General features: G+C 47.9%; 1 protein-coding gene and 1 long non-coding RNA gene across 3 annotated transcripts; one reads left to right on the top strand and one right to left on the bottom strand.

Moving 5' to 3' along the window:
• Window positions 1–16590: 16590 nt before the first annotated feature.
• On the bottom strand, window positions 16591–21480 carry MYC (MYC proto-oncogene, bHLH transcription factor). 2 transcript variants are annotated; one of them, XM_081265776.1, is made up of 3 exons: window positions 21042–21480; window positions 18690–19458; window positions 16593–17654 (listed from the first exon to the last, which is right to left on the bottom strand). In XM_081265776.1, the coding sequence occupies exons 2-3, from the start codon at window positions 19444–19446 to the stop codon at window positions 17092–17094; spliced, it is 1320 nt and encodes a 439-aa protein (XP_081121902.1). In that variant the 5' UTR covers window positions 19447–19458; window positions 21042–21480; the 3' UTR covers window positions 16593–17091. The 2 variants fall into 2 exon arrangements, with proteins under 2 accessions (XP_081121903.1, XP_081121902.1); XM_081265777.1 differs by lacking the exon at window positions 21042–21480 and having other exon boundaries at window positions 16591–17654; window positions 18690–19457.
• Window positions 19465–21477, top strand: LOC308633253. Its single transcript, XR_014018727.1, has 3 exons — window positions 19465–20311; window positions 20466–20572; window positions 21340–21477. It is a non-coding gene; the product is annotated as an uncharacterized lncRNA (long non-coding RNA).
• Window positions 21481–25667: the final 4187 nt, after the last annotated feature.

Raw genomic sequence — 25667 nt, 5'->3', positions numbered from 1 at the left:
TTAAAATACATATGTACAAGTGTTAAAGGTGAGATGATTTAAAGGAAGAAATTCCCATATGTAAAGTATAGGAGAATGTAGGGGGCCATTTGGAGCCACCTCTGCCTCTTACTTGATAGGTGATCTCAGACAAGTTTCTTAACTTCCCTGTGCCTCAATTTTCTTCATCTGAAATAGGGATAATAGTGTCTACCTCACTAGGATTTTTTTTTTTTTTTTTTTGTGGTGCTGAGGATTGAACCCAGGGCCTTATGCATGCAAGGCAAGCACTCTACCAACTGAGCTATACCCCCAGCTCTCACTAGGGTTTTGTGGGAGCACTACATGAGCTGAGCATGTGTCATGTATACAGTGCCTAGGACGTGGTAAGCACCACAAAGGTGTTTGTTAATTTTAAAAATTGTGAAAATGAAGCAATGCCTCAATTCTGGGAAGCTCAGCCTGGGATCTTCCCAAGTACCTGGAGAACATGTTAACATGTGTTTTTCCCAGGCTCCACCCTGGAGAATTTGACCTAGAAGAATTGGGGCAAGGCCCAGGTTTACCAACCTCCTGCTCTCACCTCCACTTCTCTGATGGTGAACCATCCCGGGCCCAGATCAGGACTCCTCTAGGGGCAAGAAGGATGGTCTGATGTCTTCCTCAATACTGTGGCACCTTGAAGAAACAGTCCAATGGTTGGGTTTGGGGAGAGGGGTTGGGCTGAGGGAGCTGCAGAGAATGGGCTTATTCATGGAACTGCAGATGCTTACCATGATGGGGGTGTCCCTAAGACAGGCTGTGCATCCTGACTTCAGGATGGGTTGTAATTGTCTCTGCACACCAAACTTGCTGAATCAAGCTTAATGGAAATCTGCCAACAAGGAACATTTTGCAATTTGGAGCAGTTTTAGTTTTAGGGCTTAGATTATTGCTCCCTTAAGCCCAAAGCAGCTGCTGTGAGAAAGACCCATTCCAAGGAGACATTTTTAGGGAGCAGCAGTCCCAATTCCACTTAACTGACTTCAGAGAGAAGGGAAATGTGAAGAATCTATTGGGCTTAACTCCTTAAAGAAGATGCGAGATCACATAAACAAAATGCCCCCCCCCACCAGCAGTGGAGATTGAAACCAGGGATGCTGTACCACTGAGCTACCTCTCTAGTCCTTTGTAGTTTCTATTTTGAGACAGGGTCTCATTAAGCTGCTCAGTTCTGACCTCAAACTTGGGATCCTCCTGCCTCACTCTCCCAAGTTGCTGGGATGACAGGCGTGCGCCACCATGCCTGGCTCCGGTGATCTTGCATGTTCTGGGTATGCTTGTCTGGGAAGTTCTTTGAAGGAATAATATTCTCAAGGTCGCTCGCATAACCCCATCTCATCATGACAGGAATGCACTCTGGGATCTGTGATGGACCTAGGTTCAAATTCCAAGTCCATCTTAAAGTAGACACATGGCCTTGAACGAACTATGCAGTTGCTTAAGAACTGGTATTGTTGCTTGGTATTGTCATCTGCACTAAGAGAATCATGTAAAGAATGAATGGTGTAATGTGTGTCTTTGACACAGTGGCACATAGCGAAACTCTTTAAGTGACAACATGTTTTCATTTTTTTCTCCGAAAAAGTGACCTTGCATCCAGAAACAAAAAAAAAAAAAAAAAAGAGGAAGGCAGTGGCTGGGCTGACCATGAGGAAGTTTTCACTTGGGACTTAAGATGACTCTGATGGGTGCGGGTTAAGATGTTGGAGTAAAAGCTGAGAACACAGTTCAGCTTTCTGGGGGATCCTGATGACCTGGTGCCTTAGAAACAGAGCACAGAAACCTTTGGATGGGGGTAGGAAGTCTAAAGAGAGGAGGACGTTACTCACCTGTGGGGTGTTAGAGTCTGCACACTCCCAGCCTCCTGAAGTGCCTGCAGCCCAGCCGTGAATGGCTGCCAGGAGGAAGGAAGGAGGAGAAGGTGGCTGGGGAGTACGAAGACAAAGACTGGTCAGAAAAAAGGAATGAGGGGCCTTGGGCGTGGTTGGCTGCTCAGAGGCTGTGGCAGAAGAAAAATGGCTTCCAGGGATGGATCTCCCCCTCCCGTGCTACCCTTGTGAGCAGGTCCAACCTGGATTGTTGAGTGTCTCCTGTGGGTATTCCCCGGTTAGCCTCTTAGACGGAAGTTGATCTGTGCTACGAATTTTGAGGCTCTTACGTACCTGTACAGGACTGGATGATGTCCTCCCCAGGAAACTCAGAATGTGACTTTGTTTGAAAAGAGGGTCTTTGCAGATATAATTAATTCAAATGAGGTCCTACAAGATCTGAGTGGATCCTGAGTCCAATGTCTGGTGTCCTTATAACAAAAGGAAGGGACACCCAGAGATGCACCTAAGAAAGAGGCCAGGTGCAGGCAGAGGCAGAGATTCAAGTAAATGCTGCTAGAAGCCAAGGAAGGCCAAGATTGCCAGCACCTACCAGAAGCCAGAAGAGGCAGGGAAGGACCCTCCTCTGGAGCCTTCAGGGGAATATAACCCTGATGACATCTTTTTTTTTTTTTTTTTGAGTATGGGGAATTGAACTCAGGGGCACTCAACCACTGAGCCACATCCCCAGCCCTGTTTTATGTTTTATTTAGAGACAGGGTCTCACTGAGTTGCTTAGCACCTTGGTTTTGCTGAGGCTGGCTTTGAACTCATGATCCTCCTGCCTCAGCCTCCCAAGCTGTGGGGATTACAGGCATGCACCACCATACCCAGCCCTGGTGACATCTTGATTTCAGACTTCTAGTCTCCAGAACTGTGGGAATGAACTTCTGTTGTTGTAAGCCATCCAGTTGGGGGTAATTTGTTACAGTATCCCTGAAAAACCAAAATACCAGAGCAAGAGAAAAACAGAACAGAGACACTCCTCGCTTGGTAAGGCACTGTATTCACAGAAGATTGGGTACGTGCCCTTGCTTTGCAGAGTTCTGTGGTACTTGAGGCTAAGTCTCAGTTAAGACATGTGTCAGTTAGTTTTCCATCATTGTGTGACAGAATACCCGAGAAAATCAACTTCAAGAAGGAAACATTTATTTTGGCTCATGGTTTCAGAAGTTGTAGTCCACAGTGACTCTGCTGTGTTGTCTTAAGCCTGTGGTGAGGCAGAACATCACGAAGAGAAGCTTGTGGTGGAGCCAAGCTGCTCACCTCAAGGCAGCTGGGGAGCAAAGACAGAGAGCAAGAGGAGAAGGGACCAGGGACCAAATATACCCTGGCATACCTCCCCCCGGTGACCTGCTTCCTCCAACCAGGTCCTATCACCTGAAGTTTCCACCACCTCCCAATAATCCTATAAGACCTGAGTTCATCAATGGGGGAAGCTATTCATGAGTTCAGCGGCCTCACAATCCAGTCCTGCCTCTGAACACTGCTGCATTGGAGACCAAGCCTTCAACATAGAGCTTTTGGGTGACATTTTAGATCCAAATCATAGCAACACAGACCCATGCAAAACAGACTGTATACGTGCACGTACACACACACACACGCACACGCACACACACTTTAGAATCAAGAGAAAAAGTAATACAGAGCAGCACAAGTCTTCTATCAGAGGCTTCAAGGGTGCAGAATTGACTGGGGTTAATCTGGAAGAGCTTCCTGGCATCACTGAATTTTGATCAGGGATTTGAAAGATTGGAAGACCAGGGGCTGTCAGAAGAGTCACATGGCAGTGTTGGGTATCTCTGCTATTTCCTTTAGGGTTCTAATACCTATCATACAACATTTTTCTGCTCTTTGGTCTTCATCTGCCTGAGCCTAAGTTTCCTCCCCCGTGAGATCGGATGCCCCTGTTTGCCCAGGCAAATGCAGAGCAGTTCACAGCATCTTGTTCTCATGGCTGGACTGCTTTGTATTTTTAAAACATCGGGACTGTGCTGGGGCTGGGGCTCAGTGGCAGAGCACTTGCCTAGCATGTGGGAGGCACTGGGTTTGATCTTCAGCACCCCATAAAAATACAGAAATAAAATAAAGGTGTTGGGCCCATCTACAACTAAAAATATTTTTAAAACGTTGGGACTTGGTTTTTATCTTTAACTTATCAAATTTGAAATTACCGGACACCAACTATGACAAAGGACACCAGAAGGGATGTGCTGGTCCCACTGCACTCTCTTTGGGAGATTAGGATTCAAAATCCTGAGACTGAGAATCTACGTGGTCTGCTGTGGGCATCTCCTTGGCAAGGGGAGGTCAAGGTACCAGAGAACCTGCAAAGCCCACCCACATAGAGCAAGAGGGAACACCAGAAGGAGGTGGGGCGTTATCAAAGAAGAGGACCCCAGGTACCCTTGAAAGTGGCATGAGGGACGGTCCCAGCCTGCTGCTGGAGCACTGTGTGCTCCCTGTGTGGCCTGTGTCCTGTCGGGACCTCCGCCCTTTCATCTGTAAAATGGGTTCCTCTGTGTGACCTTAGGGGTCTCTCCAATCAGAGTGTGCTCCAGCCCATGACTGTTCCCACTGCTCGGATTGCCCATTTCCCGGGGTGGGGGGGTGGTTAGCCTCCCAAACCTCCCACCCCTGTGGAGAAGAAGGGGGAAGTAAACACACTGGCTTCTGAATGGCAGATGCTGGTGAGGGGCCGGGCAGAGGCATTCCTGAGGGGACTGTGCTTCTGCAGGGAGATCCGCGAGGTAAGGGAAGTGACAGTCTGGGCTGTTGAACACAGAGAGGGGTCTGCCAGGCTCCTGGAAAAGCCACCTCAGGATCCCCAGCGGATGGGGCAATGGGGTGATAGCTGAGGGTTGAGGCACAGAGACCTGTGTTTGTCTACCAGCTCTGCCTTTCCCACACTGAGGTGCCCTTAGGCCCTGGCTCAAGGAATGTGTTTGTTCTCCCTCCTCCTGCAGCCTCCCAGTGTCACACAGGGTGCTTTGTGAAAAATTCAAGGCAGGGGCTGGGGATGTGGCTCAAGCGGTAACGCGCTGGCCTGGCATGTGTGCGGCCCGGGTTCGATCCTCAGCACCACATACAGACAAAGATGTTGTGTCTGCCGAAAACTAAAAAAAAATAAATATTAAAAAAAAAAAAAAAAGAAAAATTCAAGGCAGTTCAGGCGGCTCTAAAAAATATTAGGCTGGCTGGGCGAGATGGTGGTGCACGCCTGTCATTTCAGCAACTCTGGAGGCTAAGGTGGGAGGACAGAAAGTTCAAGGCCAGCCTCAGCAGTTTAGCGAGGCCTTAAGCAACTTGGAAAAACCCTGTCTCAAAATAAAAACTAAAAAAGGGCTGCGGATGTGTCTCAGTGGTAGAGGGACCCTGGGTTCAAACCTTGGTACCACAAAACAAAACCAAGAGAAAATGGGCAAAATCCTAGCTCCTTGTTCATAGGTTGTCATGAAGAGTCAATGAGAAAAAGTATTAAAGTGCTTTGCCTAGTACTAGGCCTGTAGAAAACACTGGATCAAAGTGCCATTATTTTTATTATTGTTGTTACATTTCCAGTTAAATGACCTTAATATTTAAGATTACCTGGTGTGTTACTGACCGGTTTACAGACAAGTACTCATTAGAGCAGAAAGCCCAGGGTCCTGGCCTAAGCACCGTGACTTCACACTTGTTCACGGCACACAGCTACACGGCAGAGTGATGTGGACCTCCCCACTCTGTGGCTGTCTTTAGGCAATAGTCCAAATCCCTGTATCCTGCCCTGGGTGATCTGGCTAGGGTCCTACCCATGGACCTCACCCAGAGGTGAAAATTCCTTTGTACTTTCTTTTCCTTCTCTTCTAGTTGGCTCTGGGTTCCCCGAGCAGGTCGCCCTTTCTCCGAGAACTAAGTCTCAGAATATGTGGTTGTCTAATCCACACTCATCCTCCAGATCTGGGTGGAAAATTTTCCCTGAACCCCCAGACTGACTCCCCAACAGCACTGTACTTCTTTATTCTAATTTATTCCCTTGAATTTATTCAGTTAAATATTTGAGGAAACACTTGTTCAATGTCCCTTTTCTCAACCACATGGTTGAATCTGGTTCTTCCACACTGGTGCCTCCTTTATTTGTAGGAAGTACCCAATAGATATTTGCTGAATGGGGCAGTCTGTGTGTGGGGACAAGAATTGGTGTGGAACTGGGAACTAGCCTAATTTGCAAGGCAAATTGCCCCTAGTTTTAGGAGATCATCCAGGATGGCAAGGGTACAAATCCTGTCTCAGAAGATCTGAGGTCTTGAAACAACCGAGAAAGTTCAGGAAGACTGTATCTTCTCTAGGGAGTGACTTAAAACATTAAGGCTATGATTGTCCCTGTGTGTGGTCACATGTTCTGCAGTTTAACCCTGGAGCAACACGGTAGGTGCCAACTCCTTTGGACACACACTTATTAGCAGCCTTCCATGCCATGGATCTCGGTTTAAGAACACACTGACTGCATTTATTCAACAATCCTTGAGCCCCTTCTATGTGCCCAGTATGTGCTAAGCGTTGGGGATGTCCCCATGCGGAAGCAAGTAGCCCAATTCCAATGCAGAGGCAAGAGGAGGAAGCAGTCAATTTCAATATGGTGTGGTAGCCAAGAAGCCACAGGAAGTAGAGGAGCCCGTGATGAGGAATGAGAAAGAGCCAATTCCTGCTGACTCTGCCTGGCCAGCTGACCTTGAGAAAGGCATCTGCTGACCAAATCTCAGCATTCTGCAGTGTGACAACAAGGAAGTGGGTGTGGTCATCTTACGGGGCCTTGTGAAATAAAATTCAACAGGTAAAGGACTGGTAAATGAGAAGGCTTCCCTGGGGGCCACGGCTCCCCAGCTGTTTTGAAAGGGGAAGCAGGCAAGCAGAGATCAGGGAGGGCTTCCACGAAGAGGTCACATTCAAAATGAGACCTGGAGGGTCAGGAGTTGGGGTGGAGGGCCACGAACGGCACTCAGGCCGAGGGAAGAGCAAGAACCAGATCCAAGGGCAGAGCATGCCTAGCGTTTCAGGAAAATCAGAAATCACCTCAATGAGTTGGTAACCAAGATCAGAGGGGCTGATGTGGCAGGAGATGAGTCAGGGCATGCCACCCCCAAGTAGGAAGATATTTGTGTTTTACAGTCAGATCAAGGACAGCCACTAAATTCTCTAAATAATCAGGGAGGGGTCTGATGAGTTATCTTTTTAAGACCATTCCTGGGCCTTTGAGGCAACCAGAGGAGAGGAGCAGGAAGCCTATAAATCCCCAGGAAAAAGATATCTGTGGGTGGAAAGAGGGTGTTGGCAGTGGGCAGGGAGACATGGGGGCGGAGCAGAGAGGCCTTTAGGAACAGTATGTAGAGGGCTGGATGATGCACAAAAATGGAGGAGGAGGGGAGAGAAGAGGGAAAATTCTCTCATTTACTGAACCTCTGCTGGACCAGTTCTCGTATCCTATCTCATTTAATGCTCTCCAAGCCCAGCAGAGATATGGCGTCTGCATTCCTCTGGCTCTCTTGCACACTGCTTTCTCCCTGCAGATCAGCAGAGTCAGGCTCAGAGCATCAAGTTTGCTCTGGATTGTGCAGCGAGTTGGGGGCACAGCCAGTATGCAATGCAGGCCTTCAGAAGCCGCATGCCTTCATTTGTTTCTGAACCTATTTGTTTGTCCCACTCCTGAAACTTCACAAAGTACAGGATCCCAGGCCTCACCTCTGCATACTCTGGTTGAATAACTCTAAGCTGGACTTGGAATCTGTGTTTTACAAAAAGGTCTGACAAGCTGGACGCAGCAGCACTCTCCTGTAATCTCAGCCACTTGGGAGGCTGAGGCAGGAGAATCACAGGTTCAAATTCAGCCTCAGCAATTTAGTGAGGCCCTAAACAACTTAGTGAGACCCTGTCTCAAAATAAAAATTAAAAAGAGCTGGGGATGTGGCTCAGTGGTGAAGCGTCCCTGGGTTCAATTCCCAAAACAAAACAACAACAAAAAAATTGTTCTCAGATGGTTCTGGAGAAATTTTTTTAAACATCTGGGCTCTTCCATGTGGCTCTCAGGAGCTTAGAGCCACAATTACCCAAAGAATACAAAATAGTGAACAACTGTTCTTCCTTTTCCCTTTCTTTTTTCTTTCTTTCTTTTATGTTTGTGCTACTGGGAACTGAAACCAAGGGTACTGTATCACCTCACTGAGCTACCCAGGCCCCATCCTTTAAAAGTTTTTGAGACAGGGTCTAAGTTACCCTGGCTGGCCTCCAACTTTCTGTCCTCCTGTCTCAGCCTCCCTGGTGACTGTGTTTACAAGCCTGCAACATCACTCCCCACTAACATCTGTTCTTTTTGAGTGCACATCTTTTCCCTACCTGATGGGTTGTCAATCACATGGTCCTAACTCAACCACAGAGGTGGGGCTGGAAATCAGGCTGATCAGTGGGGCCTTAGGGTAGACATGTGACTCCAGGAGACCAGTGAGAATCCTTTCTGAGCTTTTGCATAGGGAGGGAAGGAGAGGATTTCATTCTTGAGGAACTTTCATAAGCCTATAGCTGCCCTTCTTGGTCCCAGGTGGGAAGACGCTGTCTGAGATGAAGCTATAGAGAGAATCCTGCAGTTCTTATTTAAACCCTTGGATTGACTCACCCCTGCTTTTTCAGTTACATAACTCCTTCCTTCCTTCCTTCCCTCCTTCCCTTCTTCCCTCCTTCCTTCCTTCCCTCCCTCCCCTTCCTTCCTTCCTTCCTTCCTCCCTCCCCCTCCCTCCCTCCCTCCCTCCCTCCCTCCCTCCTTCCTTCCTTCCTTCCTTCCTTCCTTCCTTCCTTCCTTCCTTCCCTCCCTCCCTCCCTCCTCCTCCTCCCTCCCTCCTTCCCTCCCTCCCTCCTTCCTTCCTTCCTTCCTTCTTTCCTTCCTTCCTTCCCTCCTTCCTTCCTTCCTCCCTTCCTCCCTCCCTCCCTCCTTCCTTCCTTCCTTCCTTCCTTCCTTCCTTCCTTCCTTCCTTCCTTCCCTCCCTCCCTCCTTCCCTCCCTCCCTCCCTCCCTCCCTCCCTCCCTCCCTCCTTCCCTCCTTCCTTCCTTCCTTCCTTCCTTCCTTCCTTCCTTCCTTCCCTCCTTCCTTCCTTCCTCCCTTCCTCCCTCCCTCCCTCCCTCCCTCCCTCCCTTCCTTCCTTCCTTTTGCTTTTGCCAGTTTGAGCTGAGTTTCTGCCCCTTGAAACCTAGAGTCCCTGATTGAAACTGTTGTTGAAGCTTCTGCTGCCAGGAATAAATTAGGTAGACACCAAAGAGAGAAGAGATTTGGCAAGAGCTGAGTGTAGGGCAAAGGATTAAATGAGGTTTAGGAAAAAAAAAAAAGATTGACAGCCTTAGGATAGATCTTTTTTTTTTTTTTTCCAGTACTGTTGAGGGCCACAGGGATGATGCAAGGCATTTTGCCAGAAGGGAGTGGTTGAGAGGTGAGCCATTGAGATGATGATGGTTATGTTAAGCTGTGTATTCAATTGTATATAGACCTTTATTGACGGGCAATAGGGCGGCTCTTGCTGCCTCGGGCGGGCGCCTGCTACTTTGGAGTTGGGTTGAGTTCTCCCAGGGTCAAGAGGGTAGGCTTGGAGCCCGGTGTAGAGCTGGGAGAGTTCCCCGGGGAGCGTGTGTGGAGTGTGCTGGTGGAGTTCGGAAATAAAGTTTGTTCCTGCTTGAGTGGCTCGTGATTTGTGCCCAGCCAGACTGCGGCACAGTACTAGAGACTGAACTCAAGGCCCTGGCATGCTAGGGGTGCTCTCCCACTGAGCTACATCATCAGTCCTTTTTAAAAATTTTACATTGAGATAAGGTCTTGCTAAATTGCTGGGGCTGTCCTCCATCTTATGATCCTTCTGCTTCAGCCTCTAGAGTAACTGGGATGACAGGCGTGCATGTCCAGCAGCAGGCAGAATCTTAAGTGTACATTTATTCATTTGCTTATACTTCTTTCACTTATTCCACAGAATTGTGTATGTTCAACATTGTGCATGGTTTTCAGGGCACAATGATGAAAGAAAAGATCCACACCTCGTCCTTGAGGGGTCTAGCAGGGAGAAAGAGAAGTAAACAGGTGATTTTCCTTCCTAGATCAACATGCCCTGTGGACAAGGTCCAGGAGAGGGCAAGAGGGCAGCCTGGCCTGGGAAGGCACCACCTACAAGGTCCCTTCCCTGGAGTGCTGAACACATTCCTTCTCACCTCCTTCAGACACAGAGCCGCGCACAGAACCCCTGAGGGAGGAGACAGAAGCTGCCCTGGAGATGCCCATATCTGGCTGCTACATCAGATCAGGCTACATCTGGCTACATCTCTCTTTCACTTGGGCCTTCAATTCTTCCTTTTTCAGTTCTGTCCCACTGTGTGGAAATGAATTATCTCTTCTGCCTAATAAAGTAAAATAAAGTAAAGCGAAAATCTGCCCAGATGTGGCGCACACCTGGAATTCCAGGAGGCTGAGCAGGAAGACAGCAGATTCAAGTCCAGCCCTAGCAATTTAGCAAGCTCTGTCTCTACAAAACAGTGAAAGGACTAAGGATGCAGTTCAGAGGTACAGCACCCCTGGCATCAATCCCCAGTCTAATCCACCCATAAATAAATAAAAATCTATTTAAGCAAATCAAAACACATTAAATTTCTTAATTTTTGCCTGCACTTGATGCATCCATCTCCTTCTTACCTTCTCGGCTAAGCTTCTTCCTCCTCCACCCCCCAGGGTGCCAAGCCACTGGGCTCTGGTTAAGCTTCTTGAAAAGGTGGCATGGAAACTTGGCTTCCACTTCCCCTCCCGCTGACATTTCATGCCATCACATCACCAAATGGCTCTTCACTGAGCTATTCACCAAAGCATTCCTAAGTCACTATTAGATGCCGGACTTTGAGGTGGGCACTGACGATCCATTGTTGAACAAGACGATGAAGTTTTTATTTTTCAAAGAGTTGATTGTCATAAAGAGCAAGGAGTGCCTGGCTGGTGTCACACACCTGTTATCCCAGTGGCTTGGGAGGCTGAGACAGGAGGATCATGAGTTCACAGCCAGCCTCAGCAAAAAGTGAGGCGCTAAGCAACTCAGTGAGACCCTGTCTCTAAATGAAATACAAAATAAGGCGGGGATGTGGCTCAGTGGTCGAGTGCCCTTGAGTTCAACCCTTGATACCCCCCAAAAAATGTTGAATAAAGAGCAAGGAGTGTTATCGCAGGCAATGTTGGTCCTCCTTGGAAACTCTGGGACTGGTCAAAAAGCAGTAGAAAGTGAGCCTTGAAGAATGAATATGGTCAGCTATGGGAGCTGGTGTTGGTGGACGGGCCAGTAGCAGGGAAGAGTGCCTTGGGCGCAGGGGATTGGAGGATGGCTTTGGACGGGAGGAACAGCTGGAGCCCTCTGAAGGGTTTTGAGCAGAATCTGTAATCTGGAAAGTTGGCTGGGGTTTCAGTGATGGAGGAGACAGAGGTTCTGAAGCTTCACCAAGCTCTCTTGAGATTCTAATTTAGATTATGTGTCTGCATCTTTGGGAGCTCCAGGAAAAAGTGTTGCAAGAGGGCAGGGTGTTGGGGTATGCTGGGCAGCTGTTACAGGTGGTGGATTAGACAAGGGAATGTAAAGACTCTCCTTATCCTTGTTTTGTGGGTAGGGGGAACAGGTGGGTCCCAGGAGAGCCTGGGTCTTGCCAAGCCCAGTGGAGCTCCTGGCTGTCCTACTGCACACTCGCCACTTTTGACACGGCTCTTGCAGAGGAGCTTCCTCCCCAGGTGGGTTCCTCTCTAGCTTCCCTCCATCCTGCTGAGGATATCTTCTCCCGTGGCTCCTCTTTTAGTACTTCCTAGACTCTGTTCTTGATTCATTTCTCAGGAGGTGGGGGCTCCAGCTCCCAGTGCTTTAACCCCCCACCCCTGCTGCTACATAGCAATTGTCTAGTGTTGGTAAAATACTCAGTCTTGGGCTGGTGATGGAGCTCAGTGGAAGAACATGCACCCAGCATGCATGAAGACTTGGATTTGATTCCTAGTGCCACAAAGGAAGAGAGAGAGAGAGAGAGAGAGAGAGAGAGAGAGAGAGAGAGAGAGAGAGAGAGAAAGAAAAGGAGAGGAGGAGGAGGAGGAGGAGGAGGAGGGGAGGGGAGGGGAGGGGAAAGGGAAGGGAGGAAGGAGGAGGAGGAGGAGGGAGGAGGAGGAAGAGGAGGAGAGGAGAGAGAGAGAATATTCAAATGCCTGTTATCTTTGTTCTCCACTAGTCCATAAGTGCCTGGCTCAGAATCTTTTTCTATCTTGTTTATCTCAATATCTGTTCCTACTCCTAAGACAGTGTGAGCACACAGAAGGAAACTTAATACATATTTACAATTAAAGAATAACTCCTACTTTTCCTATTTGTCAGTTCAGTGAATTCAGGCAAACTACTTAACCTCTCAAAGTTTCAGGCTTCTCGTTTGTAAAATGAACTTTAGAAATAGTATTTTCCATAATGGCACTGTCATGCACATCTGTAATCCCAGAGGTGGGAAAACGGAAAGTTCAAAGCTAGCTTCAGCAACTTAATGGGATCAGGCTTGAATGAAAACAAATAAATAAACAAATGAAAAATGTAGGGATGGTTCAGTGGTTAATTACCCTTGGGTTCAATCCCTGGTACACACACACACACAATATATATATATATATATATATATATATATATATATATATGGCTGAGGATGTAGCTCAGTGGTAAAGCATTCTTAGGCTAAAAAAAAAAAGAATTTCCCTTCTAAGAGTTGTGTTGGGGGAGAAATAAAAATTATGCACTTAAAGTGTTTAGCATACAGTAAACATTAACTATTATTATGGTTGTGACTTTGGCCAGTTATTTGAGTTGTCTAAATGTTAGGTATTGTCCCAATCAACTATCACTAGCTAGGGAGCTAGGCTGCTGTGGGGGTCTGGGAGAAGGAGGGTAAGGCAGAAAGTATGTGTGTACTCTGTACTCTCCCCTCCCCCACCTACAGACCCCAGTGCACTCCAGAGTTTGCCTGGTAATGGGGTGATGAGGCGATAATTGGAAGAAAGTGTTGGGGTGATGGCCCAGCTCCCAGGCATTGTTTAAAAACAAAGAACATTCCTTTCAGCCTGGGAATATTTACATGCCATTAACACTTGTTCCCTCCACTCTTCTTCCTGGAGTGCTCAGCATATACTAATATTGAATGAGATAAAATTAAAAGTGAAATCCACTCACAGTTGTTTAGAGTCACCTCTAGCCAGTTTGGCAAAGCCTGAATCCCTGGGTGTTTTCTTTAAATTTTCAGTTTTTCAAAACTCCCACCAGGTGACAGAACAACCCAGGGCTAATGCTATGGCTATGGTGGTGAGCGATAGTCTTTTTAGTTGTATTTAATTTATTTATTTGTAGTATGGAAGACAGAATCCAGGGCCTCAAACATGCCAAGTAAATGCTCTACATTTTTGGCCCTGGTTTTATCTTTTAAAAAGGAGGAGTTTTTCTTTTCTTTTTTCTTTTGGTATTGGAGATTGAACCCAGGGGTGTTTAACCACTGAGCTACATCTCTAGCCCTTTTTATTTTGAGACAGGGCTTCACTAAATTGCGGAGACTGGCTTTGAACTTGTGATCTTCCTGCCCCAGGATCCTGAGTGGCTGGGATTACAGGCATGTGCCACCAAGCCTGGCAGGAAAAGGTTTTTGTACTGTGTCGTGGTGAATTCCTAGTTAGGACTTAGGGACTTCCTCCAGCACTTTCCAGCCTAAAGATTATTGTTGGGAGGAAATGCTTCAGTGGGCCCTCCGCATGTATGCTAAAAAATAATTGAGCTAATCACAGGTTATAGCAAACAAACCACAGAAAAACTCTTAATGTGACATTTTTTGGTCCCCTTTCCCAAGTTTTGTGCCAGAGTTCGTTTGTTTTAAAAATCAGCAGAAAACTTTACTTACATGTCCAAGCTATGAGCAGTCTAAGTATTACTCTGGGATTGTGAAAACTTTGTTCATTATAAAGTTTGATTGATTGTTTTTATAATGTTGATTCCTTTGTTGTTTCCAAAAGGCAGCATAGAATAACACTTCCTTCCTTTTTAAACAAAATCATCCCAGGAATCCCCTAGGGGAGCCCTTGTTTCCAAAGTGTCTTGGGTAAAAGACAATCAATATTGACTTATTCCTCCTCCTCCTTTTTTTTTAATACCAGAGATTGAATTGGGGGGTGGGGGCACGCTTAACCACTGAGCCATATTCTCAGCCCCTTTCTATTTTTAGATTTTATTTAGAGACAGGGTCTCACAGAGTTGCTTAGAGCTTTGCTAAACTGCTGAGTCTGCCTTTGAACTTGCGTCTCTCCTGCCCCAGCCTCTGGAGCCTCTGGGATCACAGATGTGTGCCACAGCGCCTGGCTGGCTTATATCTTGTATATTTCTGAACAAACTACAAGCTCCTCCCTTCCATCCCAAATCTGATCATTGAGATCATTATCTACAAAACAGATTGCACCATGGCCTTAGGCCCCTGGGACTCTCTGGATTAGCTCAGAGGGACAGTAAGTGTTGTGGTCAAGATCTGCCTGATTTTCTGGAAAGAAGTTGGCATCTGTCCTGTTTTCAGACCATTCTGGGGCCGACGATGGTAAAGCTGAGAGGTGGCCTAATGGGAGGTTGGAATCGTTCCCATCCATTCCCACAGCCAAGTTCGGCATCCTTAAGTTGTCTCCCCATCATGTGGAATGGGGAGTTGTTTTCCTAATGAGGAGCACTCTCCTGTTCCTCGGGCTTGCCTGGACTCAGTGATTCAACCTAACACCTTCCCAGTTCCCAGGTGAGTCACAGCAGGACTGCACTCCAGCCCTGGGCCACAAAGGGGCAAAGAGAGAACCGTTTAAGAGCGCCCCCGCTTTTTTTAACACTTTGAACTCTTCAACGTCTGTGGATTGTATTTTCCTTTGAATTTAGGCTATAGGGTGTGGCAGTTTGAAGCTGAGGTTGGGACTAAGTACCCAAAGGAAAGATCAAGAACAAGACATTAAGGGCTGGAACAGTTTATTCTAGGGGTCAAAGACAGTAATTATTTATTGATTTACGGATGGTGATGGATTAAAATTCCAAAGATAGTCCAGGGAGCTGAAGGCCTTCTCTGGGTCTGAGACAATGAGGTAATTAGAACAGCAAAGGCACTTCCTTTCTCTAGTCACTGTTCTAGTTTCTGGTTTGGGCCGTGGGTTTTCAGAAGCTTATAATTAATAAGACATCTATTCAGAAGTGCCTTCTTATGGAGTAATGATGAGCATGTGTCATGAGTGTGTGAAAGCGGTTGGAAGGAAGGAGAGCTTGCAGTTTCTAAAATAATGACTCACATGACAGAGGCTAAGTATGTTTTATTTTATGATCAGAACAGTAGCGTTTCCAAACTGGCTTCCTCCCAGAAGCAAGCAGTGAAACTGATGTAACAAATGCCTAAGGTAGGGGTGAGCAAGCTGTAGGCTTTTCCATGTGAAAAGAGAAATTAAACAGATTAAAAAAAAAAAAAAAAGCAAAGCAAGATAAATAAACAAGGAAACTGCTGTCCTGTCCGAATCTAAATATTGAAACTTAACATGGGTATTCCGCTGGACTAATACCCGTTCTCATGAATGGCTAGTTTGTTGACCGACAGGCCAGTTCAGAGACCATCTAGGGCAGGTTTAGTAGATGGCCTGATTTCAATCCCTTGGGCACATGATTGAGTCCTGTGCCTGTTTCCCACTCTGAAACATGGAAAAAACCCAAGTCCCTCCTTGGTGGGGTTGCTGTGGAGTTCTAAGCTGAATGCTTGAGAGTACCTAGCACACAAGAGTCTAGCACTGACTGACATCACTGCGTCAGTCTGTCAGGCCCCAAGACAGCAGCATTCTTGAGCTGAGAACTTCAGATGTTAAGATGAGCCAAGGCATGGTGATAGGCCAAAAGTTTAACGGACTCCATTCTGCTTTTTGTCAACAGATAAGTTACATAACCCTCAAGCTCTTATTATTACTAACATTCCTTCCAGGACTCCAGAGGCATAAATAGCCCATGTAAGGAGGGGCTGGCACCTGGAGCAGAAGGTGAGGTGCAAAAGATGGCTCCTGCCCTTCCTCCTTGGGTAGAGTCCCTGGCTAAGTGACCAGGGAAGTGGCTAGAGTTAACCAAACTCAAGGGAGTTCCTTTATGGTCCTCCCAACCCCCAGTTCTCCCTCTCTGTATACTTAACACTGAAGTGTTACCTTGAACCCCCTGAATCCCCTTTCCCTACCCCTAACCTTCTGACCTCCTTTTGCCCTTTGCTAACTATCCATTCTGGCTCATATCAACCATATCTCCAGGCAGCATCTTATAACCCTGAGAACTTAAAAGACCTTAAGACTCCCAGCCCCATTTTAACAAAGAAAAACCCTTGCTTTTCTTAGAGTAACTTTTCTCATCTTTGGAAGCCTGTCTTTGGGGGGAGCACTTAACTGCTGAGCTGCATCCCCAGTTCTTTTTATTTTTTTGAGACAGTTCTTGATAAAGTTGCTGAGGCTGGCTGCAAACTTGGGATCCTCCTGTCTCAGTCTCCAAATTGCTGGTCAGCCTGCCCTTTTAAGGTAAAGTTCTGTTAATTTGTAATTGATGAAAATAAGTGGGGGTGGGAGGGGAGAAAAGAAACAAAACACAACTTAACATTTGGCACAACTTATATATATTTGCCAGTTATTTTATTTTTTTCTAAAAACAATAGAAAAAAAATCAACTTTAAAAAGGAAAATGTACTTAAATAAAAAAAAATTATGGTTTATAATATACATGGTCTGAAATCTTGTGTAACTGCTATAAACGTTTTATTAAAGTTATTTACATTTGATACTATATTTACACGGGAAAATTGGGTAAACTTTTAAGATTTTTTTTAAAAACAATTCTTAAATACAAATCTGTTTAAAGAAAAAAACAAAAAAACAAGATAGCAAGCATAAAAAAGTTCTTTTATGCCCAAAGTCCTATTTGAGGCAGTTTATGGCTAAACCTTACAGTCCTAAGACCCAGCCAAGGTTGTGAGGTTGCACTTTGAACATGCATTTGAAGTAAGTTCATATTTTATGGTAATGTGTTGCTGTAGTTCAGTCAGAAGGAACCTTTTTCCTTGCTTTCCCTTAGTAAGGAGTGAGAATTTAGGAGATTCCAGTTCCTCCCTCCAACAGGTCAACTTATGCACAAGAGTTCCGCAGCTGTTCAAGTTTCTGTTTTAACTGTTCTCGCCGCTTCCTCAACAAGTCCTTTTCTGAAATCAGCTTTTGCTCTTCTGCTTGGAGAGACAGGATGTATGCTGTGGCTTTTTTAAGGATTATTACCTTGGGGGCCTTTTCGTTGTTTTCCAACTCTGGGATCTGGTCACGCAGGGCAAAAAAGCTCCGTTTTAGCTCATTTCTCCTCTGGCGTTCCAAGACGTTGTGTGTCCGCCTCTTGTCATTCTCCTCCGTGTCCGAGGACCTGGGGCTGGCACATTTGCGGTTGTTGCTGATCTGTTTCAGGACTCTGCCACTGTCCAACTTAGCCCTCTTGGCAGCAGGACAGTCCTTCCTAGTGGAGGGGGGTGCTGCATAATTGTGCTGGTGTGTGGAGACGTGGCACCTCTTCAGGACCAGTGGGCTGTGAGGAGGTTTGCTGTGGCTTCCTGCTGGGGGTGACACCGATTCTGACCTTCTGGCAGAAGTCTGTCTCTTTTCCACAGAGACAACATCAATTTCTTCCTCATCCTCTTGTTCTTCCTCTTTAAGAAAGAAAGGAAATAGATTATCACTGGGTTAGCAATGTTTCCTTGAACCAATCAATGATAAAGATTAAAATAGTGTCATATAAATACAAAGCATTCATAGATTAGAAAGGACTCTTATCTCCTAGCTATCTCCTCTCCTCCTCCCAGAAAGGAGGAGTTTCAAAGGGAGGAGGACAGCTGGGGTTATGGCACAGGAGAGAACATTACAATTCACCAGGATATGGCATTGATGCCAATTCTTACCTAAGACTTAATTAGGCTTTGGGCACACCCAATTCAACTGCATTCCCAAGCACCTCCTCTTTTTAGGGGACTTTGCTAATACTAAGAACCCTTCAGGTGTTGCGAATGATAGCTGCAAATCTCTTGGTATGATTTTAGCAACTCCCTATTTTACTGGAAGTGCAAAAAGAAAAAAAAAAAAAATCTTTTAGCTTTGCCAAAAGTCCTGTGGGTGGGGAAAGGAAAAAAAGAAGTCCAATTTTGGCAAGGATTTGCTTTCAAGTGTTCAAAACAGGCTGGAATAAGGCCAGCTCCTTAGCCCATCCACTCTTAAGGCACTTTCACTAGCTCCTGGCGCTCAGGCAGGAGGCTATCCTGGCTGTCACTGCCTCTCTGCAGTTTTGTAGATGCCTAGCCCATTAAATTCCAACCATTTCTCGGAAGTTAGGGAAGAGAAGAGGGAGGCAATTCATTCACCTTCCCAGAGATCAACTCTCTTATCCTCATTCACACCCCCCTTAGGGCAATTAAAATGCTTAAGAGTGGTAAGAGGGAGTGGATTGAGTTGCAAGATAAGCCAGAAGGCTTAAAAACTCAAATGAAATTCCTGAGGGGTGGGAGGGGAAGGCGAAGGGCGGTCCAGGGGGATGGGATGGGAGCTCCAAGTATATCTCCTTCCCAAAATAAGAAAAAAAAGAAAGGCAGGGTTGACAAAGTGGCTAGTTTAGTTAGCTGCCCATGAGACCAGGAAAAGATGCCCGGTCACACCCTGTCTCCCTTAAACTGGCCTGGAGGGGTCCAGCTTACCAGAGTCGCTGCTGGTGGTAGGCGGTGTCTCCTCGTGGAGCACTAGGGGCTCAGGGCTGGCCCGCGGGGAGGACTCCGTGGAGGAGAGCAGAGAGTCCGAGGATGGAGAGAAGGCGGTGGAGTCGGGCGAGGCGCAGGGCTTGGGCGAACTGCTGTCGTTGAGCGGATAGGGGAAGACCACCGAGGGGTCGATGCACTCGGACGCGGCGGCGCTCAGGTCCTGTAGGTAGAGGCTGGAGGAGGAGCAGCCGCTGTGCCCGCGGGCGGGGCTCGGGCAGCCGCTGTCTTTGCGCGCAGCCTGGTAGGAGGCCAGCTTCTCCGAGACGAGCTTGGCAGCAGCTGAGAAGCCGCTCCACATACAGTCCTGGATGATGATGTTTTTAATGAAGGTCTCATCGTCTGGGTCGCAGATGAAGCTCTGGTTCACCATATCTCCTCCCAACAGCTCGGTCACCATCTCCAGCTGGTCGGCTGTGGAGAAGCTGCCGCCGCCACCATCGTCGTCTCCCGGGGGGGAGAAAGACGCGACCGTAACATACGGAGGCGAGCAGAGCCCGGAGCGGCGGCTGGGGGACAGGGGTGGGGTGGGCAGCAGCTCGAATTTCTTCCAGATATCTTCGCTGGGCGCCGGCGGCTGCAGCTCGCTCTGCTGCTGCTGCTGGTAGAAGTTCTCCTCTTCGTCGCAGTAGAAATACGGCTGCACCGAGTCGTAGTCGAGGTCATAGTTCCTGTTGGCGAAGCTGACGTTGAGGGGCATCGTCGCAGCAGCCTGTTGAAAGGGGGACACAAAGGGGGGCAGTCTTGAGTCGAGGGGCTGGTGTTGGTGCTGAAAACCGGCGCAGCACGCACCACGGTGCCGAACCACTCCCCTCTAGAGCGCTATCCTCAGAAGGGGCCAGAGGGGATCAGACAACCTTCGGGCGACCCCCTACTATCTCTACTCGCCCCCGGCGACCCCGCTGCATAGCGCCCTCCGAGTCCCCGCCTCATTCAAGTCGGGAGGGCGAAGCCCGGGAATGGGCTCCGCAGCCGCCCAAGGAATCGAAATCGGCCTTGGCCTCCTTAAAGAGGCAGCGGGAGGTGGCGGTGGGGAATACAATCTGCCAAAAGCGAAGGCGCAAAGTTTTGCGCCACCTGAAGGAGAAGGCGAGAGGCGCCTTGACTGGAGCAGCCCCCTCCTGCGCCGGGCCAGTCAGCGGCGCCCGCTCGGCCCCACTCGCGCCTCGCCGCGTTCCTACCCCGCCGGCGCCGCCGCCCTCTCCGCCGCCTCCAACCCGCCCCCCAGCGCGCCCCCCTTCCTTCCTCTGCCGGCTTTCTTTTCTCTCTCCGGCTGGAGTAGCGAGCTCAGCCTCGGGCTTTAACAACATTTCCCCACCCTCTCGTAAATAAGAGGGGGTGTTAAATAATAACAGGGGCACCTCCCTTCAACACTCAGTAAGGCGACGCAACTGCGCCAGAGACCCCGCAGCGATTCCGCGCCCGGAGCCGGCGTCTTACCCCACCCCACCCCACTGAGGGTAGCAGCTGTTCTTGGATCAGCCCAGAGCCCGGCTCGTAGTCTTCCCTTCGCATCTCAGGGACACGGGGACACCCGCGGACGGTGGCGGGGGAGTCAAGGCTGAGTGCGCAAATTCTCCCCGGTGTCCCCTACCCCCACCAACGACCTGGGCACATCCCTGACCCACCCTGCGCCTCCCCAACACTGAGTCCTAACACCTCTGGAGACCAGGTATTTGATCGGGTTTTAAATTTCACAATTATCATTATTTTTCAAAGCCAAACGACAACTTCTTAAAAAAGAGCGGGGGCAAGTTGGAATCGCCGCGGGGATCCACGGGCAGTCCCAATGCACCACAGTGTCTGCTTCGGCTGTCAAAAATGCGGTAAGCCGAAATTTAAATGTCCTCTCCGAGACTGGGAAAAGTCAGCGGTTGCGGAGCTATCTCTTTAACACGCAATATATGATACATACTCCAAACGCCAACCGGGGCACTCTCTCCAAAGAAAAAAACCCCAAAGCAAAACCCAAGCAGCAATTAATGCAATAAGACAGGAATAGAATATCCAACCGGCAGGGGTTAGCGTCAACATACATAGTAAAAAAAAAAAAAATCTCCAAAGCATAGTTTCAAAATGCACCCCGTTTTCCCTTTTCCTTTCCCCTCACATTTCAACAAGTCACTGTACCCCGATCCTCATTAACCCCCACCCCACCCTGACCTACCCCAACTACTCGAAGTGTCAGTAGCACAGGAATGGGAGAAAAGACACCCAGACTTGGGCAATCGTACTCATCGCAACCCCAAAGCTGTATAGAAAATAAATTAAAAGACAAATAGATCTGGTGCTTACCGGGTTTTCAACTACCCGAAGGAAATCCAGCCTTCAAACGGCAGCCAGGAGCGCTTTCAGAGGAGCGGGTCCTGGGTAAAGGCGGGGAAAAGTGTCCCCAAATAGGCAGTATAGCCTCCCCGCTCCGGAGAGTCGCGTCCTCGATCGGGTATTTTAAGTTCCAGTGCAAAGTGTCCGCCCGCAGCAAAGGGCAAAGTTTCGCGGTTGCGGACCCCTGGTGGGGCTCCGCGGGAGGGCTGGGGTGGGGGCGGCTGGTCAGAAGACGAAGCCTCCTTTCACTCCGGGTTTCCCTTCCTAGGACGCCCGGAGCGCGGCTCTGCTCGGTTCTTCCACCCTCACGGGTTCGCCCGCTCACTCCCTCTGTCTCTCGCTGGAATTACTACAGCGAGTGAGATAAAGCCCCGAAAACGACTTTTATACTGCTGTTACGCGCGATCCCTCCCCCTCGCTTCTTTTTCCCGCCAAGCCTCTAAGAAGCCCAGCCCTTCTCTAGGCAGGAGGGGAGCCAAGAGGCGGCCGCCGGGGCGCGGCGACGTTGGCGGCCGCGAGAAGCGCAGCTCAGGGGTCCTCGGGCGCGCAGACCCTCGTATTATAAAGGGCTGGTGGGCGGGGATTCGACGGAATCTTTTTTTTTCTTTCTCCCCCGCCCTCGGCTTTGGGAACCTGGGAGGGGCACTGCCGAGTGAGGGAAGGGGAGGAGACTCAGCCCCGCAGCCCGGCACTCCAGCTATCGGATGTAAACAGTATAAGGGCGCAGCATGAATTAACTGCGCGCGCCTACCATTTTCTTTTGCTCCTGTTTAAATCCTTTCCCTTTCTCTGCTGCTCCTCTGGCGCAGTACTCTGACAAACTGCATTCTCGTCCTGCGTGTTCCAATTAACACAGGTGGAACAGCTGCCCTCAACACTGAGAATACACCATGTACCCACGGCCGCGCCACGCACGTCCCGGGCGGCCGGGCGCCTCCCTAAGGCTGGGGAAAGAGCAGCATTTTGAAAATAAGTCTTATGAAGACAGGCGGGCAGAAGGAATATTTATGAGTGCGCATTCAGTATATGGAGTGTTAGGGATAAATGACAGAGGAGGTAGGGAGGAAAATGATTTCTGGAATAATTAAAATAACTCAGCAATGCCTTGCCACGTATACTTGGAGAGTGTTATGAATAAATACCTATTACATTTCTTGAGGTTGTGTGAGTGTAATTCATTATGTATTATGTATGCACAGCTATCTAGATTGGGCACTTCCCACCCAGAATGAATCCCCTAGTTTGCTGCCAAAACAGCAGATATCGCTCGTTTTGCCCAGCCGGCTCAGACTTCCACCCGGCCTGGTGTGGGAAGCGGCTATTCCCGCAAGACGCACTAATCGCTGAGATCTTTCTGCGTGTTCACCAGCTGGAGTAGAGGGGGAGCGAGGTTGGGGGCGCGCGCCTGGGGGGTGGGGATCCTCCCCCGTCAGCTCTTTGCCAGTCTACAGCCGGATCCCACCCCAGCGCCTCTCTAACGGAGTTCCCAATTCCGCAGCCAGGTTCCAGAGGAGACAAACCCTCCTAGAGCCCCATGGCGCGGTTTTGCATGAGATTCCGTTTGGGGGGGGGGGGGAATCAAAGGCGCTAGACAGAATATGGGAGGGACTGGGGGGACCCAAACCTTCCGACTGGACTTCCCAGAAGGGGTGGGGGGGGGGAGGCAGGGAAGCACTTGTGGACCCGGCCTGGGGAGTCGGCCGAGACTGGTGAAGAAAACCGTTAACTCTTTCCTCTCCGGATAAACTGTGTACTCTTTCCCTTTTATTTTTGGAATCATAATCACGAACAAAACCCCATCGATCCTATCAAGTGAGAGGAAAGGAGTATTATTTTATGCCTTTTTAGGGGAGATCTTGAGCTAATTAAAAGTTGGATGTATTTCAAGCTTTCATTTTTTTTTAAATTTTTAATATTTATTTTTAGTTCTCGGCGGACACAACATCTTTGTTGGTATGTGGTGCTGAGGATCGAACCCGGACCGCACGCATGCCAGGCGAGCGCGCTACCGCTTGAGCCACATCCCCAGCCCCAAGCTTTCATTTCTTGGTTCACTATTTTTTTCTGAATATCTTACTGAAAGCGCATTATATAAATCCGCACATATGTATACACATTTCATGCACACGTCGACCCAGTTAATTGCTCAATCTGAAACATGATTTTTTGCTCCCTAAATGGTTCTATATTTAATATATAGTGCATATTCCCTCGGGTTTTGCTATTTTGCCTTCTTCCATGGCATCATAAACAAAGGCAATCCTCTTACCCATGGTCCCTCACCCAAAGACATTTTTCAGTAAACTCTTCCTTCTCCTCCTTAGAAAAGGAAAAAAAAAAATGGAGAGAAGGGCGACTGCATAGCGCGCACCCAGTTCACGATGTCATTACCCGTTGAATATGCAGCTCAGCGTTCAATTATTAAATGAGTAGTAACTTCCCCCAAATCAAGCTCACTGCACAGTTCAGCTTTAAGGATTGCAAATTACTCCAGCCTCCAAGCCTTTGCCGCAAACGCTGGAAGCGATCTGGGCTCGGTTTTGCAGCAAAGCGTCTTTACCCCGCCCCCTCCCCGGCTGCACCCGCCTTGGGCTTTGCGAAAGTAAAGTAAGTATGCCCTCTACTGGCCTCAGAAATCGCCGCGTCCGGAAGCCAACCAGGGCGGAGGGCAGAGGTCGGGTGGGGGCAGGGCGTCCAGATCGCCGCGGTTCTGGGTGGAGGTAGGATGCGCGGCTCTTTGAAACAAGTTTCCACCCGCTTTACGATTCTTTCAGGTCAGGTCGGCTGCAGAAAGGCCGAAGGAAGAGGAGTTATAGGAGGAAAAAGTGGTTGAAAGGCGGCTATTGGACTGCATAAGAGGTAGTGAAAATTAACCCATCACTGCTTACTGACACTGAGCATTACCCTAGGGGGGGACCAAAGCTAATTTATGGGAAATAGTTCCGTGAACTATTTCACGGAACGCACAGGAAAAAAATTCCAACACCCCCCCCCCCAAAAAAAAAAAAAAGAACCAAAAAGAGCTTTAGCCTTCACTTTTTAGAAACCTGTTGTCTTCAAACCACCAACTTTGAAAGCAAGACACTGGATTTCATTGGGCAAGGGAGAGCAAAGAGGGTTTTGCCTATTATTGTTTTCAATTTAAAAAATTGGATTGGTGATGATAGCCAGATTTTTTGAACGTGACGAGTAACATTTGAGATGTCACAGAAAAAAAATAGTGTAAAGGACCTTTTATAAAAATTTAAAAACTTTTTTTTTTTTTTGCAGGGCACAGTGGTGAACATCTGTAATCTCAGCGAAACAAAACAAAAGAGCTGGGGGGTATAGCTCAGTGGTAGAATGCTCTGGGTTCAACCAACAAAAATGGGGAAAAATGTGCAGATTTATATAATGTGCTTTCAGTGGGTCTGTGTGTATGAATGTTAAAAAAAATAGGGTTCTTTTTTTTCTTTTGAGTTGGGTTTTGCTGTGTTGCTTGGACTGGGGATCATCCTGCCTCAGTCTCAGAATTGCTGGAATTACAGGCCCAGGATACCTGGCCAGGGTCAAGTAGGTCTTAACTGTGCCAAAGATGCTTGACAGTATGATCACAGCTACAACAGCATAAACGGGAGTAGTTGGAGTTTGACCTCAGAGGCCAGTTTTAGAGTCAGTAAAAATGGCAGATGTGTTTTAAGGTCTGCCTCCCAAATTATGGCAGACCACTGTGGGTGTGTGAAGCCAGGCAGAGGTATTGCCTGTGGGTTGGGGACTCAACCTCACTCTCCCCCAGGCTGGTGACATCAGCTGGGGTGTTACTTTTCAAGTAGCAGCTAGGAGTTTTGTGCCTGCGGACAGGTAGGTGTCATCCCCATTTACCCACAAAGGAACAGAAAGCAGATCTTGGAGTGGTCAAGGGACATCACTGTCTTTCTTTTAGAATATTTTAAGCCTCAGTTGACCTAGAGTAGATATTTGGGTTGAGAAATGGCTGAGGAGATTCCAGTTAATAATATCATTGGTGCTGAGCAAGAGATATATAATCATTATAAAAATAAATTGTAAAGTACAAAAAGAAAGGGACAAGAAAATTACAAGAGTTTTTAATCCTGGTTGCCCAAAGGTTGGTGTTAGAATATGTCTTTTAAGGGAAATCTTGCCTGGTGCAGTGGTGCTTGCCTGTAATCCCAGTGATTCAGGAGGCTGAGGCAGGAGGATCACAAGCTCAAGGTTAACCTCAGCAACTTAGTGAGACCCTATCTCAAAACAAAAAATAAAAAGGTCTGGGGATGTGGCTCAGTGATAAAGTGCTCCTGGGTTCAACTCCCAGTACCAAAAAAAAAAAAAAAAAAAGGAGTGGGGATGGGGGGAACAATCCTTCATCTTTCTATGCTAAATTTCCTTTTTTAAAAAATCTTTTTTAAACGTTCTTTTATTGATAGATCTTTATTTTATTTATTTATACACAGTGCTGAGAATTGAACCTAGTGCCTCACACATTCCAGGCAAATGCGCTACCGCTGAGCCCCAGTCCCAGCCCCATTGTGCTAAATTTCTATTTGGAAGACAGCTGAAGGTGTCTTTCTGGATGTTGTATCTTGATGGGTCTCTTGT

This window comes from Spermophilus citellus (genome assembly GCF_964194105.1).
Source record: "Spermophilus citellus genome assembly, chromosome: 14".
Taxonomy (NCBI): domain Eukaryota; kingdom Metazoa; phylum Chordata; class Mammalia; order Rodentia; family Sciuridae; genus Spermophilus; species Spermophilus citellus.
This window is presented reverse-complemented; position numbering and strand designations above follow the sequence as displayed.